This window comes from Saccoglossus kowalevskii, chromosome 1 (assembly GCF_978046115.1).
Source record: "Saccoglossus kowalevskii chromosome 1, keSacKowa6.1, whole genome shotgun sequence".
NCBI classification, from domain to species: domain Eukaryota; kingdom Metazoa; phylum Hemichordata; class Enteropneusta; family Harrimaniidae; genus Saccoglossus; species Saccoglossus kowalevskii.
Window position 1 is genome coordinate 18,396,916 of NC_140641.1, and position 18,507 is coordinate 18,415,422.

General features: G+C 37.7%; 1 protein-coding gene across 1 annotated transcript in view; it reads left to right on the plus strand.

Annotated features, from left to right (window-relative positions):
* The first annotated feature begins 203 nt into the window (after positions 1–203).
* LOC100376603 (amine oxidase [flavin-containing]) overlaps positions 204–18,507 on the plus strand; it is a 33,224-nt gene continuing 14,920 nt past the window's right edge. The window contains exons 1-4 of the mRNA XM_006825160.3: positions 204–360; positions 8,556–8,650; positions 9,370–9,507; positions 13,416–13,526. Of these exons, the coding sequence (XP_006825223.1) occupies positions 312–360; positions 8,556–8,650; positions 9,370–9,507; positions 13,416–13,526 (393 nt within the window). The 5' untranslated portion in view covers positions 204–311. The remainder of the gene's footprint in view (positions 361–8,555; positions 8,651–9,369; positions 9,508–13,415; positions 13,527–18,507) is intronic.

The window sequence follows — 18,507 nt, forward strand, 5'->3', positions numbered from 1 at the left end:
GATCTAGTCATGATTTAATTTACCTTCAAATGTATCTTGAAATTGGTTACATCAAATTGAAATTCTCAGAGTAAGCTGATTTAAGCATTTGTAATCACCTTGGTTACATGGCCATTGCTGCAGTTTGGCCACTGAAATGAAAGGCTTTAGTAAGACTCCCTAACTTCCCTGAAAAGAGCGTATTCCTCAAGTAACCCATCAGCTGTCATTTTCTCTTTCCCGTGCTGTTCCTGGGGCAGATTCAAAGCGAAGCAACAGCAGAGCAAACCGGCGCAATTTTGTCTGTATCTCAGCTGCATCGAGATTACATTATGGCCAACAACAAGCACGATGTTATCGTTATTGGAGCTGGGTTGAGTGGTATGTTTTTTTCGTATCTTCTATTTGTAAGATATTATTGATGCGAAGCGATGCGTTGCATTGCAATTTGTTGACTATAAAGTTAAACGTTAACTTACAAATTTTGATCATTTTTTGTGAAAACATAAATTGTTGTCTGAGGATGTGCAGCATCATCTGAATCCCTGATTGTTCTCTGTATTATCAAGACGTGCCCAGACGTTTGCACGATTACGTGCAAATTTAAATTATTATCTGGTCAATTCTAAACGTTTGACCTCCTGTCCACACCCATGCATTGTGTTTGACCTTGACATCAAGACAAAACATTGGTATTTTTTATAGCTTATGGGGTCTTTACGACTTGTGTTACCTTACTAGCTTTACCGATAAATCATGTTAGCCAGTGATTATGTTTATTCGGAGTGTACCATATACCCGGCACACATGTCGAGGGACGAAATATCGACACCACCGTGGAACTAAAATACGTTCCATGAATCCGTGTAACCGTGCGATTCCGACGGTGGTTAAAAATAACATGGATTATTTCGTGGAATGTAAACTGACATTTGGGTGTGACTGGGAATTCAAATCGAATAGTCGTTATTTACAGTCTTGAAGTGTAAACATACAACATGTACATATTTGCTCTCAGGGGAAATATATAAATGATATATACAACCGAGAAATTGTTTTAGTTTTTGATAGAAGACATAATAATTAAGGTAGGAGGATAATCTTGTTAAGGCAGTAGCCTTCTTATAAATGAATGAATCACTAAATAGCTAATTGAAAAAATCTGAATTTTATTGGAATACTTCTCAAAGGAGTTTTTGACACATTTAAACAATGCTATGTTTTTGCATAATATGCAATGTCTTTGGAAAGGCTAAGATGTAATGTATATTTGATTTTTTATTGTGTCATTGGTCAAATTAAAAAAAAAAAATATGTTGTGGTTCCTAAATATATATTTGAAGAGTATATATATATATATATATATATTTTTATAACTGTGTTTTATTTTTTCTCCTTCATATAAGAACTGTTTTTACACATATGAGTGCATAATCATGTTTAAATTTATTTACAGTACCCAGTTTTGTAAAGTTTTGAATTTCTATAGGGTAGGTAGGATTATAGGAACCACAATTTGTTTTGTACTCAGCCTTATCAGATGCACTTGCACTATAGCCTATTTTGAAAGCAGTCGGTGAATTCTGTGGAACAGTTATGTTTTACAATTTTGGGTATTTTAGTATGGAATTTATTTTCACTGAATTTTGACAAGTTGAATTTGATATATGAAAAAAGGTATATTCGCTGGATTTTATTTTCACTGAATCATTCAGTGAAAATAGCGAAAATTAATTCCAAGCGAAAATAAAATATTTTACAGTATTCCTTGATTGGTATATTCACAATGGATGCTAACATGTCACCAGCAACATGCACAAGGTTTCTCATGATTTGCACTATTTTGTATGAGATTGTAGCACTGCTTAATAAATTATAGTATAATTTGTGTTTAGTAGTCGCTATATTTTTTTCTGTATTTTCTACTATTTGAATAGTGAATCACACTTGGACCCTATCAAATCTACTACATTTACTTTTTTTAGTGCCACATGTTTCAAATGTACACTGATGTTCTTTAATGTCGATTAGTCTCGTCGCATGATGCTTTTATTTACAAATAACTACCTAGCATGTTCAAATTCATATACTGGTACCGGTATCAATCTTTTCAAATGATGTACATGAATGGTAAATCAGAATAACTCTATCACTGGTCTGAAAAAGCTCTGCATTCTGTTTTTAGGAATGCTTGTAATAGAGAATCAAATTATTCATTCCTTATTTAATTAAAATACCCTGTTAATTACAGAGGGATTGTGGGTAAATAAAGGTACCGTATTGCGTGAGAATTTTTTTTTTCTATGAAACTCTGCTACAATATTTATTGCATGTAAGGCCACCAGTCACTAGACTAATGAGTCCCTTAAATATAATATTCAGGTCAGAAAACCAGGCACCTTCTGTAGAAGCCTTATTCTGGATTATCCAATGGTATTACAGATGCTGACTGTTCAAGTAGTATCGGTAGAGCTTGATGCTTGATTTCTTATTTTACTCACACAATACAATGACATTTTTGTGAGAATAGATTTCATTATACTCTGTACTTTGAGCTTACACTGATTTTAAGACATAATACATTACCATTCCCGAGAATGTAGACTTGTACTGTTTCAACAGTGATTGATAGTTGATATATTGAATTACAGTTATTATGGTTGACCATTAACGTTTCGTTTCATATAGACATATATGTTTATACTTGAACTTGAAGCTATCTTTGTGTTTGAATGAGAAGAATTTATTACATTTTTGTTTATTAATTCCTCTTAACGGTTGGCAGCAAGGTTTTATTGCTGGTTGGAAGAATTACAATGAATTAATGATGATTTATTTTTGATAGGCAATGAAGGTTACATTTTGTTAATGCCCAATGAGTCCCATAGTGTTAGTAATTGGTCATTTTAGTATGCTTTTGGTGTGGTTTCAGAGAGACTACATCAGTAATATGTTTTCCAGAGAATGCAATCTGCAGCCTGTAAATACTTCATGGTTGCAGGGTGGGGGCTTGTAAGTATGTACTTTACTAACCTTGCAATGCAGCTATTGAATGAACCTTTTTATAGGACTCCTTACAATAATGAAGATTGAGGTTTAAAAAGATTAACTTTGTGCACAATCCCTCTATCATATAAAGGAATACAGACTGTGCACGAAATAATTAAATATCTATAAACCTTCACACTATGTAGTGTGCGACTGACTACAAGCTATGGATGATATAAACGTTTATAAATATGGCTGTGAGATTACTCATTGACCAATCAGTGGCTAGATCCTGGTGGGAAGACAATTCAACCTTCATGATCCCTTTTGTAAAAACACGTACTATACATTTGTCTTGGTTCTGTAAGCGCAGCCAAGACAGTGAGAATTTATTTGAAACGGTAATTGCAAAGCTTTGACATCGCCCACACTTAACTCTTAGCATTTAAGTGTTCAACATTTTCTGTTTTGTCATTTGCAATACAAATTTTACATGGTAATTCACTCCTCTACACATATAAACATATTTAAACACAATGTACCGGTATTGCTACCGTAAAATCTGTATTAGAAGCCGCATCCCTAATAGAATCCGCATCCATTTGTTATGAACAATTGAGACCTAAAATTCACCATTTCTCATATGTGTAGATGCTCTAATAGAAGCTGCATCCCTTCCATTGCATTTTACCAATTTATTAGAAGCCGCGGCTTTTAATACAGATTTTACGGTACTTTGTTTTTAGAGGCAAAATTTGAAGTGGATTTCTAAATTTTGGACAATAGTTGCACATTCTGTGAAATACTTTACTTTATATGGAATCAAATTTCGTTGTAAAGACATTCTGGCAGTTTTGTATGAATTTGAATTTGTGATGAAAAGAAGGAAATGGTTGTGAAAAGGTTAAACTCTGGAATGTAAAAGCATTGTCAGTCTCCCTGTTGCACTAAGTACAAAAATCCAACTGTCTTGTCGAAACATAAACTGTCAGCCAATTAATGAGTATGTTTGCCAACTTCCTGCTCCAATACTTCTGAGACTTCTCTGTTGTATTAAAATTGTATTTGAGTTGCAATCCTGTATATATGATTTTATTTTAATTGAAATGCTTATTGAAATAGAATTGTAATTAAATTCCTATCTTTGATTTCAAATTAACCGTTATCCTGCCACCCTATATACTCTTAGAAGTAAGAGGTAATTGTACTTTATATCTTATTTGAGTTGCAATTTGATTTCTATTCATAATTGCAATGTAATTAAACCTAATTAAATTTAATTGGAATTAAATTTAATGGAATTCATCTAAAAACACATCAATGTTTATTTTATTTAATGTAGCACTTTGAGCTGGTATTTACGTGTGAGTGTGTATTTGTGTTTTATTTATTTGGCATTGTGTATGAAACATTCACATTAAACTGTTTTGGGGGTTGTCCAAATTTTAGTTTTGGTTTTACAATTTTTGTTAGACCTTCATTTGTATAGTAATTTTAAGTGCGTTTTATTCGCTATTCCATAGAAATTGATAATCGTGTACTTGCATGGGAAAGATTAATTTAACATGCAATTCATCTATTTACTTACTCAATAAAAATCTCTAGAAATTTGTTGAAAAAATTGAATTTTATTTATCATTAAATAACTATATATAATTATTTATTTTCCATAGAAATATTAAAAAAATCCAAACATTTCCATGAGAAATTTTCTTTAAAATTATATTCTGGTCAAATTCTATAAAAATCCATATATTATTTCTATTGAATTTGTTAAAATTTACTGCCAATTCTACAGACTATTTTCGTAAAGGATTATCCTTTTCCTGATCCAGTTCTCAATTTAAAGTATTATATTACTCTATTTTGGGGGTGTTTTATAATCTAGACATGCAGGTGGCAGACATCTGATCTTTCATAATTAAACATATACCATGACCCCTGTCTGCAAATTGTCTACTCAGCAGATAGGTCAAAATATTAAAGATTCATCCAATTTAAACCTTTCAAGGCTATGTTTAGTGATAAGATTTATGAGTCTTCTCCAAAAACCACATACTTATTCCATTCCAATGTTTGTCCTGTATTTTTAATTGAAATTGATATAAAATGTTGCATATTTATTTTCACATTAGCATAATTCACTTGGATATCATAATGTCTTGCAAAGAAATGTGGGAGCAGCTTTTTGCACATTTGTATGTATTATTCATATTTGTTTTTTTTATTTAATTTTGAATAATATGCACAAAATTAATCATAGGCTTGATGAATATTTTTGTAATAATTTATCATAAATTAAATTTTGTAAAATATTCTCTTTCATCTAATGTAAAAGTGAGTTATTTGTATCCCTGGTAAATCAGTAGTGCATGCCTTGAATAAATCAGCCAACCAGAATAATGCAGTTATCCACTTCATAGGTTATCCTTGTTTTATCACTGATTCTGTTCTATAAATATGTATATATCAATACTTGTATTCGTCTGTCAGCTGATCTACTAACAAATTGAATTATTCCAATGTTCGACAATATAAAATATGCTCCACTAAACAGCTACAGTGATATGGCAGATCAAATTTGTCAGTGGCTGGCTACTCAGTTTCCTCTCATCGCCATGTTTCCATGATATGACAAATTGGCAGTCTATGGTAGGGTAAATAATTATTGCACACAAATTTGGAAAGAAACCTTGTACACATATTTGGGAGAAATTGTCGTAAGGCCTCCAGAAATAATATTCATGTCTTTCTGGTCTTGAGCTTTTTCTTACTGCTTTTATGAATTTTAGAAAAAATTTCAGTTACCGTATCATAATGAAATGAAGCATAAATTTTAAAATAAATAATTTTGAAATAAAAAGCTGTCCACATGTGCCGATTTTGGAAAACAATTTGGCCAAAATTGTGTTTTTTTTTCAAAAGAAATCAACAAAATTTAGATATAGAGCACGAAGTAATTCATATGCACTGGTTAACTAAGAAGCTCCTGATTTTAAAACTAGGGGTGGCCTCTATATTTAACATCTGAAAAAAATTGTTGCGGGTAAAGAGAACAAAAAAACCCATGGTGACCGCATAATTAAAACAAAAATTGGGAAAAATGTGAATATAAAAATTGTCATCGGGTTGACATGGATAAAATATTTGCAAATTACCAAATTCCTGCAACCCTGGGAATCATTCAGATTTCAATTGCGTAACCACTTAGTATATACAAAATAATCGTATGAATATTCATCATTATGAATTATTATAATTGCATCATGGTATTGTATTTCTCTGCAATGATTCATACACTGACTGTACATTTAATGTTGATTCAAAATACTGCACATACATTGTGACATTGGTCTACAATGGAAATTCTGTTTTTTCATGTATTGAATGAAATTGTAATGTTTGAAGTATCACTGTCGCTGCTTTATAAAACTGATAGAATTGTCTATGTATAAATATATAATGACCATAATAATAATTTTATTAAAGTATCAGTTAGTTTAAATAAATATTTGTTCAATCCCCTAGGCTTGGAGAAAAAAAAAAATCAAACTCAAAGCTTAAAAAATGGTAACCATATTGATAATTTCCAACAGTAAAACAGGTTTGATGGATTTTATAAATGTCACTATTAAAATGACAAACTATGGGGTAAAACTGTACCTGCCTGTTACTGGCATGTATGGTTGAAAATTAACAATATCAATTTCTACGTGCTGCACATCAGTAAGTATAATCCAACTGCGTTGTAGCTCAGTCAATGTAATTTACTATCCTGCTTATGAATTCTGGGTAATGCATACTGAACCTGCAGATACAGTACAGTGTTCTCCCTGGAGGTGGTTTAGTCAAAAATGACCAATAAATGAGGGCCTATTTTTCGGTCTTCTGCCCATATTCAGAGTCTTCTACAAAATACACATACTTATTCCAGTCAAATGTTAATCCTGTATTTTTAATTGAAATTGATATAAAATGTTGCATATTTATTATCTCATTAGCATAATTCACTTGGATATCATAATGTCTTCCAACGAAATGTGGTCGCAGCTTTTTGCACATTTGTATGTACCGATATTATTCATATTTTTTTTATTTAATTTTGAATAATATGTGCAAAAATTAATCATCAGCTACAGGTTTGATGGATTTTGTACATGTCACTATAATAAATAACAAAACTATGGGGTAAATCTGTACCTGCATGTTACTGGGTGTAAATAGATCATAAACAAGATCTATTTTTAGCTAGATCTATGTTCATGGTAACTGCAATGCTGTTTCAACCTGATCTACATCGACTACTTTCACCGTTTTTTCAAAACTTTGTTTGAATGAGTTTATCTTTTCAATATTAAAGAAATATCTTGCTATTTTTTGAGCGAGAAATCAATATCGAAAGTCTGTATTCACAACTTTACTAGCATGTTGCATTTTTTCATGCTTGTGAATGACGATAACAGCCTAGCCTAGAGTTCGGCCATTCTGGGTACCCTCGAGAATGGCCTGGTGAATCTCTATGCAAATACGTACTTGACACAGAATTCAATGTCACTGCTGATTGGCTAATCCATGATCCATGATTGGCCATATCCATCCATCAATAAGGGGAGTGGGGAACACAATTTGAGTCACCAAGCAGTTTACATTTGTTTTTCATGTATGACTCCTGATTAACCATTTCATTTTACCTTGATCATCATTAGATGACAGGAGAGGTACGTCTGCCATTGATGTTGTTGTTGTCGTCACCATTGTAAACTTTTTTCATGTGTTTACAATAAGCAGTTTGTATCTGAACTTGTGTTTGCAATACAATGCATACATTTTGTATTACAATTTATTCCTTTCATATTGCCCCCTTAATGCTAACAAAATCTACGTTAGAACGCTATATTATATTCACTTGCCAACATATTTCTGTCTTTTGGTAATTTCTCGTCCATTCATTCAAAACTGTCCATAGTAATAGTTATAACATTTCCTGAATAGCTACAAATAATAGTGTTGTTGTATTTAAGAACCTTGAATTTACTGGCCATCAGTAGCATAGTGGTTGTTGTATCAGTATCATGATCGGTACAACAACAGAGAGAAATCGTGACATTCAACACCTGGAACTGTCGCCTGGTACAAAAATAATTAAAAGGGCAGTACACCAAAATGGCTTGAAATGTCAGGTTCGAAAAAAAGGATACATTTTCAATACACAAATGTATACGTACCGGTAGTGGGGTAGATCTGAATGAATGTCTTTAGCCCACACACATGTTCCAGATATTTTGAACTACCGGGTAGGTCCCGATAATGTATCAATCACTCAAAACTCATTATCTATTCTTTAGAAACAGTTTAAGACTAGAATGTGAAATTATCCTTATCAATATCGGTAGTGTTGTGTATTTGTCATGTAACATATTCTGTCCCATGATGCAACACTATTGGTTTGAAATATTTTTTTTCAAGGTTACTTTTTAACATATTTTAGTAAATTTGTACATAGTCTTGAAGGTTTACACATTTAATTATTTCATTTAGCATATTAGATAAAGTGCGGTAATAGTATAATGTATCATTTACAATCACAGGTTTGAGTGCGGCATGGTTACTTCATAAAGAAAACGTCGATGTGGTAGTATTGGAGGCACGTGATAGAGTGGGTGGTAGAACTTACACGATTCATGTACGTATATGTCATAATATCACATGACAATTCCACCTTGGTGCATTTCATTCACATTAATAACGTTCAGTGTTATTATATCACTAACTGATATTTCACACTAAACAATATATGATATACTGTAAAATACTTTATTTGGAATTCATTTTCGCTATTTCTGCTGAAGGAATGTTTCAGTGAAAATAAAATCCAGCGAGTATACTTTTTTCCTATATTTTACATTCAACTTGTCAAAAATTCAGTGAAAATAAATTCCATATAAAACACTCAAAAAGTCTTTTCAGCGAAAATTTATTCCAGCTTAAATAAAGTAATTTAAAGTACACACTGAACAACTTCAATTTGTGAATAATACGTAAATCGTACAACTGTACTGTACTTATTGCTGCAATATGAGATATTCAGACTGGATATCAACAATAACTTTCATTGTGCAATAACAATAACTGTAATGACGACTGAAAGTTTATTCGAAAAAATATCGCTGAGAAGGGTAATCAGCATATGATTTGTATGCAAACTTTTGTAAAATCACGATTTCTCAACGTTGACGAATAGATCACCTGATTCAGTCGCGTTGCATGGTAATCATTTTAGTTATGCTAATGGCTGCATTTCCAGTCAATCTTCAATTAGGAGCTTGTAGTACTACAAAGTTTTTCTCTAAAATCAACTGAAGGTTGTGAAATGACCAACTGTTTCTTTTATTCATTATATAGAATAGCGACGTTGGATACTGTGATCTTGGTGGATCTTATGCTGGACCTACTCAGAACAGACTTTTCAGGATTGCCAAGGAAGTTGATGTAGATAATTACATATTACCTGATAAAGACCAAAGTGTTTGGTTAGAGAATGTAAGTTAATGTATATTTCTATTTATTTATTTATTTCATTAAGTTTGTTCACTGGCATTCAAACTATTAAATACGATTTAAAAATGTATCACGTTTTTGTGTCACATAATTGTTTATTTTGAATTTTTAGATTATTTGAGGAATATTTTTGGAGAAAAAAACTGTTTAAAAACATGTAAAAATGGGCTTCTTTGGAAATATTTCCCAAGGATTTCATGTTAACGTCTTTAGTGCCATGCAACATTTGTCTCGATACATAATTTAAAATAAATCCGCATAGTTTTACTCATATTTTTTCTTCTCCAAAAATTTTGACTAATAGCCATTAATTAAGTCTATTTGGTCCAACATTAGCAAAGGAATTATAGAATAATACATAAATGTCTGTAAAATCTTATTGCATTCATTCGCTAGTGTGTAATGTGTAAATAGCTGATTTTAACATAGAGCTCTATGGAACAGATGCGAGTTTCCTCCCACCCCAAACGCCCTCTACAGTTCAATTTCCTATCACATAACTCAATTAATATTTAATTTAATGTATTTTGATGTGTACAATGAGTGCAGAATAATTTGTGAAGAATTGCTTTTCAAAATTCAATTATTTATTACCGGTAAAATTAATGTCTTTTTCTGTTTTAAGAATTCCTGCCGAAAGGGAGTCATCTAATGTGTTGTAAATCACATGATGTACTGGTTTTAGTAGTTCTGGTTATCGCTTTCAAAAAACCATCATTTTTCTTGTCAAAAATATTTAACATTTTTCTGTATTTCCTTTGTCACTTTTTTGACTAAATGGCGATTTCCAAAGACACTGTAAAATGCCTAATTTTCACTGGGTTTAAATTTTGCGTATATTTAGTGGGTTTTAAATTCACGCTTTTATCAGTTAGATAATGTGTTCCGTGCTAATTTTTACATATTCACTGGGTTTTAATTTAGTGCATTTTTCAGTCAGCGAAATAAGCAAAATTAAAACCCAGTGAATATTTAACCCCTTTACAGTATGTAATTTGGAGAAAAGTGACTATAAAGTTGAATCTTGCAAATTTATTTGCTTTGATGACTGTGTTTTCCTTTTGGGCAAAAATAGTTAACAATGAGAAGAAAACTACACAACAATTAAGAAAAATTAATATTCTCTGTATATATTTTGAGTCAGGATCATAATTGATGTAATATGACTTATTGATATTATTCATTTTTACCTTGCCCGTAACATCAAAGATGGAAGGGAAAGGTATATTAAGGGAAAAATTTCTGTCCGGCATTGTCGTCGTCGTCGTTGTCGTCATCGTTAATAATGTTATTGTGTGCACAATAACTTTACTAATTCTATTCCAAACTTTATCAAACTTGGTCACCTTATTCATGAGTATAAAGTCTGCCCTGGGTATGAAGAACAGATGTCCTGTATGAAAATATCACGCAAAAATTGAGAAAATCTGATAAAATATTTTCTACTTGACTGATCACTCGTGATACACATTCAAAGGTCACTGATCCCAGTGTGAAGTGCATTGCTGTATGTGTTCAATGAAGCAAATCATTTATCTTGTAATAATATCCTTGGTAATGTATATATATGCTAGACTGGATTTCAATGCAAACTCATGGAGAGAGTTGTTGCAGTCTGATACAGATTTGCAAACCTACCAATAAAATCTTAACAGAAAACAAGATGTCAGATAATCAATATAAGCACTCCTATGAAGTGGGTGCCAAACTTTTGGTCAAGATCTGAAGCCGATAGAAAATTATGTCTGTTTAGTCTCATCCACATTTTGAGAGGAAAATTATACTCAAAAATATGTATTCTGTATTTGACATACAGTTCATTTGAAAAAAAAACAAAAAAAACGTTTCTTTGTTGAAGTATATAAATTTTGAGAATCAAAATTCGCAGCAATTTGCCTCAGCTATTAGGATGTAATTTTACATTTGTATAATACTAATTTGAAAACACACTTCAAAGAAATAAAATGTTAAGGGATATCCCCACTTTGTACTTAATTAGAATACAAAAGACAGAAAATAAAATAAAAGTATTTATAGTAGTGATTTCCATCTCAATACATCAAATCAGTAATAATTAAACATCAATTGTACTTCTGTATTAATATTATTTCAGATAATTAATTCAGATATTTTAGAATAAAAACAAATGCCTCAACTCAGAAAAAAAGTGCTGCATTTAGACATGTATTGAATTGTACAACATGCAAGATAACAGAAAATTTTAGTTGGATTTGTACAGGTATCTCTGTTAAAAACTAATCATTTACTGAGACAAATATGAACTGTCTCATTATATTCATTGTACCATGACAATATTATTTGAAAAGTAAAAAGCGCCCTCTCAGGGTAACTATCATGTTGCAAGCTCTGCTTTGTATGCAAATCAACTTCAGCCTTGAAGTATGTTTTTAAAAATCGTTTGTTAAAGCTAGAATGCCATTCTGGATTGGATCTTACTTTGTTCATGGTCAGTATGTCCTGCCAGTGTCGGGCAGATTTGTTGGCCAGTAAAATTTTACAATCTCGAGTTGTTTTGTTACCTTGCCCGTACCATCAAAGATGGAAGGGAAAGATATTAAGGGAAAAATTTTGTCCTGCGTTGTTGTTGTTGTCGTTGTCGTTAATAATTGTTATTGTGTGCATAATAACTTTACTAATTCTATTCCAAACTTCATCAAACTTGGTCACCTTATTCATCAGTATAAAGTCTTCCCTGAGTTTGAACAACAGATGTCCTGTATGAAAATATCATGCAAAAATTGAAAAAATCTGATAAAATATTTTGACTGTTTCTACTTGACTGATCACTGGTGATACACATCAAAGGTCACTGATCTCAGTGGAAATATGCATTGTTGTATGTGTTCAATGAAGCAAATGATTTATCTTGTAATAATATCCTTGGTAATGTATCTCAGAATCCCATACTGGGTTTCAAAACCAACTCATGGAGAGATTGCACAGTCTGATACACATTTGCAAACCTACCAATAAAATCTTTATAGAAAACAAGATGTCAGAAAATCAATATAAGCACTCCTATGAACTGGGTGCCAAACTTTGATCAAGATCTGAAGCTAATAGAAAATCTGTTTAGTTCAAAGTTATCAAATCAAAAACAATACAGAAAAAATACAGAAAAAGCAAAACATTTCATCCACATTTTAAAAAGAAAATTGTTCTAAAATATATGTATTCTGTATTTGACAAACAGTTCATTCGACAAATGAAAACTCACAGGAATATGTTTCAGCTATTAGAACAGAATGATAGAGTTTTTATAATACTGGTTTACTTTTCATATAATACAGTAGTCACACAATGAAGGCAGTTCATATTTGTCTCAGTGAATCATTAATTTTTGACAGACACCTGTACAAAATACTTGGATAAAAGCCAGCTAAGATTTTCTGTTATCTTGCATGTTTTATGAATCTATTCACGTCTAAATGCAGCACTTTTTTTGTGTTGCGATGAGGCATTTGTTTTTATACTAAAATATCTGAATTACTTTGAATAAAGCTGGAAATTATGTCCCTTAAAATAATTAAACAAATAAGGCACCAATGTTTTTGTAACATATTTACATCTTTTAAGGACATTTGGTAGACTGATTCCCCACTGTTGGTTCAACCCCAAAACTTGTTTGTATTCAAAATTAATTATGACAATGCATATTTATATTGAAACAAAATATGTTAAAGGGAATTATATTATATAACAAAGGGCAAGGTCACCAGAGTTCAATTATGTTATTATTTATTCAGTCTAGCTATTTTTAAATAATTAAATATAATTAAAACTGCCTAACCTGGTATAATTACAATGTTAATAATACTGTTTATACCAATTTGTGTGAATATAATCTTTGGAATACGTTTTTGTTTCAGGGCAAAGCAATCCCTTTTAAGGTTACAGGATATTTTCCATTTTTTTGGAACCCATTTATATATACGGATTTCAACTATTTGATGAGAGAATGGGACAGGATGGGTGAAATGGTAGGTCGCATGACTTCATATAAAATTCATAAATCATATTCGTGCCATCATTCCTGTAGTTTTTTGTCTATATGCAGATCTTTAATGACCACACCTGTATTCATATGTAGATTGTAAATGGCCACACCTGTATTCATATGCAGATTGTGAATGGCCACACCTGTATTCATATGCAGATTGTAAATGGCCGCACCTGTATTCATATGCAGATTGTAAATGGCCGCACCTGTATTCATATGCAGATTGTAAATGGCCACACCTGTATTCATATGCAGATTGTAAATGGCCACACCTATATTCATATGCAGATTGTAAATGGCCACACTTGTATTCATAGTCAGATTGTAAATGGCCACACCTGTATTCATATGCTGATTGTAAATGGCCACACCTATATTCACTACGTTCAATTACCCACCATAGACTCCGGTCAGTCAAAATGACTATTTTGAACTGTAGGCATTAATCAGCGATTCTGCCGGTGACGGAGAGATAGAATCCAGGTCAGGGGAAGTCCCATGACCTCAAGATTCTTTCACCCCTTACGTCACGAACCCACGTGACCGAGGCCACCTGGCAGCGCCACAGGTCGCCGTCCATCACTCTTAATTTCTCTCCGCCTCGAGTGGAGATGAAATCTAGCGAGCTCTGCTGGATCGCCTGCTTTTTTTTCCTGTCCGGATTTATAGCTTGAGTTGTTGCCGCTGCACGGCATTCGACATTGTAGCTGGTAGGATAAGTTTTCCTTGTCATTTTTACCCTTGTGTCGTTTTCCCCTTTATGTGTAGTATTTTTCACAACAAAGAAATTAAAATCCGGCGCCACTACGTAAGCAGTTGGTTTTCATGGCGGCACCTTTTACAACTGTAATTCGTTCCCCTCGTGCATGTCGTCTTTTATTTTCAATGTATTTAGCAATATATAGATGTAATGACAGCACCAGGGCTCGCTGCCGTTTTCTTTCCGGTCTCCTCGTGTTTCGAGTCGACCGTGCAGTGGTTATATTCAGAATTTACCAGCATAGAACCCGCATCCGAGATACTTTGTCATAGCTACGTGTGGGTTTCGGGGTTTTTGCATGTTTTTTTCACTGGAGTTCTGAGGCCTGAGATTTTCTTTCAGAGCCATCAAAATCGCAGCAAGGTCGCGCGTCCAGTAAACAAATCGGTTAAAGTGAGTTGCGTGTTTTGCATGAGTGGAAAGTCCTCACGCTCGGCTACCGGTACTTCATGTACCAGGACGTCGAGTAAGAGGCCCGACGGCGGAGGTACCGATATTTTTCTCGGTCTCCCCCGCTGATTGGAGGGCATCCTCACAGTCTGTTTTTTCAGGCGGTGTTTTACCCGATTTTACCGGCTGCAGCTAGGCTGTGCCCCTGGAGGCTTTCCTCCTATGGGGCCCGTTGCGGGTCTCTTTATGGACCCTTCCTCGCACGGCGCCGGGTTTGCCTCCGAGTGGAGGGCTTTGGTCGAAGGACTGTCGGGGCAATTGCGTCCCTGGCAGGCCGGGTAGATCAGATGCAGTCGGAGCGAGCTGTCTCCACTGTGTCCCCTCGGTGGGCAAGCAGGAGGAGACATGAAAGCATGTTTGCATTCAAGCACGTCTCTTCCTGGGAACCCCCGTTCCCAGGCACGGCTCTCCCACTATTTTGGGGGGTGGCTGAGGCTTAGGCTGATTGCACCGGTCCTTCTCTGGATCCTTGGGCACTGAATGCCAACGGGGTGCTGGCAGCCAAGTCTCCGATCTCGGGGCAGGGCTTTCAGGGCAGGGCACATGTTGACCCCCCCTACTTTCAGCCAGCTAGGGTTCGTCACGCGGTAACGGTACAACGGTAACGAATTTTTCCTTGTGTCCGGTCCCCACTGTGGGTTTTGACTCCTTTCTTACCGACCCACGGGCGTCCCCAGAGGGAACCGACCCTGTCATGAGACGCACAGTCGAACACGCTCCCTCTCACATATTTAAAGTGAAAGGAGATGCAGTTCGCTCGCGTCGGATACAGCCGGTACTCCGGGCGGCCCCTCAGAGTCTTGCATCTGTATGACTCGGTGAGCCACGCTTTTGGGGTGAGGCGGAGTATCATCGATCCCAGTGAAGGTTGCTTCAACGCTTATGGGATCACAGGCGTCGGGATCCAAAGCAACCCCGTCGGCAAGTCTCTCCCTGTCCGCCTGAGTGCGGAGTGGGGCGCAGAGCACGCAAACGGTGTTGATGGGCGGCGTTGGTCAGCCGCGGAGGATGTAATGCTTAAGGCCCCCGGGTGGGGATAACATTAGGCAACACTTCCCACTGGACCAAACGCTACCCGGTCGGTGTGGTTTCGGGATCAGACCCCATAGCGTGGGATGAGACCAAAACGCCCCCAACCGGATTCCAAGGCTCCTTCCCCAGACCCCGGTACCACAAATTTGGCAAACGGGGATAGCCGCGTTCCATGGGTGTCTTTGCCAATTGAAGACGACCCATCCAGCCCTGAGGGCAGAGTTGCTTGAGCACATTATTATGCGTGACCAGCACTCTGGAGACTTTGGAGGCAGAACGCACCAGCCTCCTAGACCAGGCGACATTTTTTACTGGTGGGCCACCGCACATCTACATGCGACACCCCCTAGTGCCGCCTGGCTCTCTTGGCCAGGGCCTCTACCATGCTACGAGACACGGCCTTAGACGCACGTGTTTTTCGCCGACAAGCTGAGTCGGGGTATGTCCCTCTCAGTGACGCAGACTGGACATCCTCCACCCTCTTTGTTCAGGGAATGGTGGGTACAATCTTGGAGCTTCGGAGTGCAATGAACCAGAGGGTTCAGATCGAATCCGCTAGCCAGTTGGTCCTGCCATGGGCAAACGGAGGGCACCCCAAGCACAGAAAACACAACGCCCTAGGGCGTTGTCCGCTAGCCAGAGTCAGCCAGGAGGCAAGCGCTTATACCCTTCCATGGGAGGGGAGGGTAGTGGCACGCCCCCAGGGAGGTAAGAGCCAGGTGGTGGCTCCTCACCCTCCCTGGGCGGACGTCTACCCGGCAGCAGGGGAGGCATGTTTGACGTTCACCTCTGCAACGGGGGGGGGGGGGGGGGGGGGGCACGTGTTCGGTGAATGGCCAGGTCACAACTTAGTGACTACTTCAGGCCTTGGGGAACTCACCTCGTGGGGGAAGGGAGCACCCCCCCTCGCAACTGCCGAATACATGGCCACATATCCCTGTCGTACACAGATTGCGCCGGTGTAGTCCGGTTTGGAGACGGCGGGTGACCGACCCCTGGACCTTCCCAGGTGGTGACATCCGTTTACGGGATACCGCTGAAATCTCCATTTCCCCCCGTCAGTGTCCCCCCTGTTGGGCACTGCCAGGGGACTCCCGCAAGGCGGAAGCAATCAGACAGGAAGTAGCAGTTTGCTGGGGAAAGACGCCATACACAGGGTACATCAGCCGGAACTAAGGCCAGGCTTCTACTCAAATGTGTTCGTAGTACCAAATCTACAAGTGGCAGGCGTCAAGTTTTGGACCTAGGCAGACTGAATCAGTACGTGCTCCTCGATCGGTTCCACATGGAGACACCATTCAGGGTTCTTCTCTCCATCCACCGTTTTGACTGGCTAGCCCCGCTAGACTTAAGCGGGGCCTACCTGCACGTACCCATGCACCCAGCGAGTTGCCATCTCCTTTGAATCGCCCAGCTGGGCCAAGTATTCAAATTTCGGGTGCCTCCCGTTCGGGTTAGGCACAGCGCCCTACGTGTTCACCAGAGTGATGAAACAGGTAGTGCTGGTGCTTCACCAGATGTCGGTACACCTCAATCCGTACCCAGACTTCCGGTTACCAACAACCCGGGCAAGGGGTAATAGCCAAACGCGTCTGGCTAACATGGGATTTACTTCACCAGTTGGGCTCGTTAGTAAATCGACAAGTCCCACCTCGACCCAACACGCAGTTGGTGTCCCTGGGCATGGAGTTTTGACAGAGGTAAGCTTGGCTTAGCTATTTCAAGCGTATTGCTTAGCGATAAGCAGCCTAGCCGAATGCCTAGTCAGCGTTCCCTCGGTGTCCCTCCGTGAACTAATACGGATCATCGAAATGATGACCTCGGTTCGAAGGGTCGTTCCCCAGGCCGCACTACGCAGCCGCCCGGTATAACGCTTGTTATAACGCCAAGCTCTCCTATGGGAACTAGATAGGCAGGTTTCGATCTCGAACCAAGTGAAGGAAGCCCTGTCCTGGTGGTCGTCACTGGCCAACCTTGGACAGGGGAGCCCCTTGGGCCCGCTCGCCGCAGGTATGACTCTGGTAACAGATACCTCCCCCAGGGTTGGGGAGCACATCTATTGGGCCAACAAGCCCAAGGATATGGCCCCCGCATTAGTTTCGGGACTACCATATCAACCGGCTCGAACTGAGAGCAGTGTACTTAGTACTACCACGCTTTCTACTCGTAGTTCGAGACCACAGAGTCCTGCTCCGCACAGGCAACGCAGCTGTGGTCTCCTTCAAGAAGGAGGGGGGGACGCATTCCCCATCGTTGTCAGTCCTAGCGGAGCAAAATCCTCCTCTGGTGCCTGGAATACAATGTGGAGCTAACCACACACCACCTTCCAGGGGTGAGGAACAGTCTGGCGACGCCCTTTCAGGGCGGCTTCGTCTCCAGAGAACGGAGTGGCTGATACTTCAGTGGGTAGCCTCCAGGCTGTTTCGGCTGTGGGACGATCCAAGGTTGGACCGTTTTGCCGCACCCCGGAACGCCAAGCTCCCGACGTACGTAACGCTCCTGCTGACTCCAGGAGCCTGGGCCAGGGTCGCTTTGCTAGCCCCGTGGACCCACTTAGTTGTGTACGCCTTTCCTCCCTTCCCGCGAGTTCACCAGGCACCGGAGAAAACTTCGACAGGTGCACACCCGCATATTATCATGGGTTGCACCCAATTGGCCAAGCAAGGCCTAGTTTCCACTTCTGTTGGAAATGCTAGTCGAAGCGCCAGCAGTGCTTCCG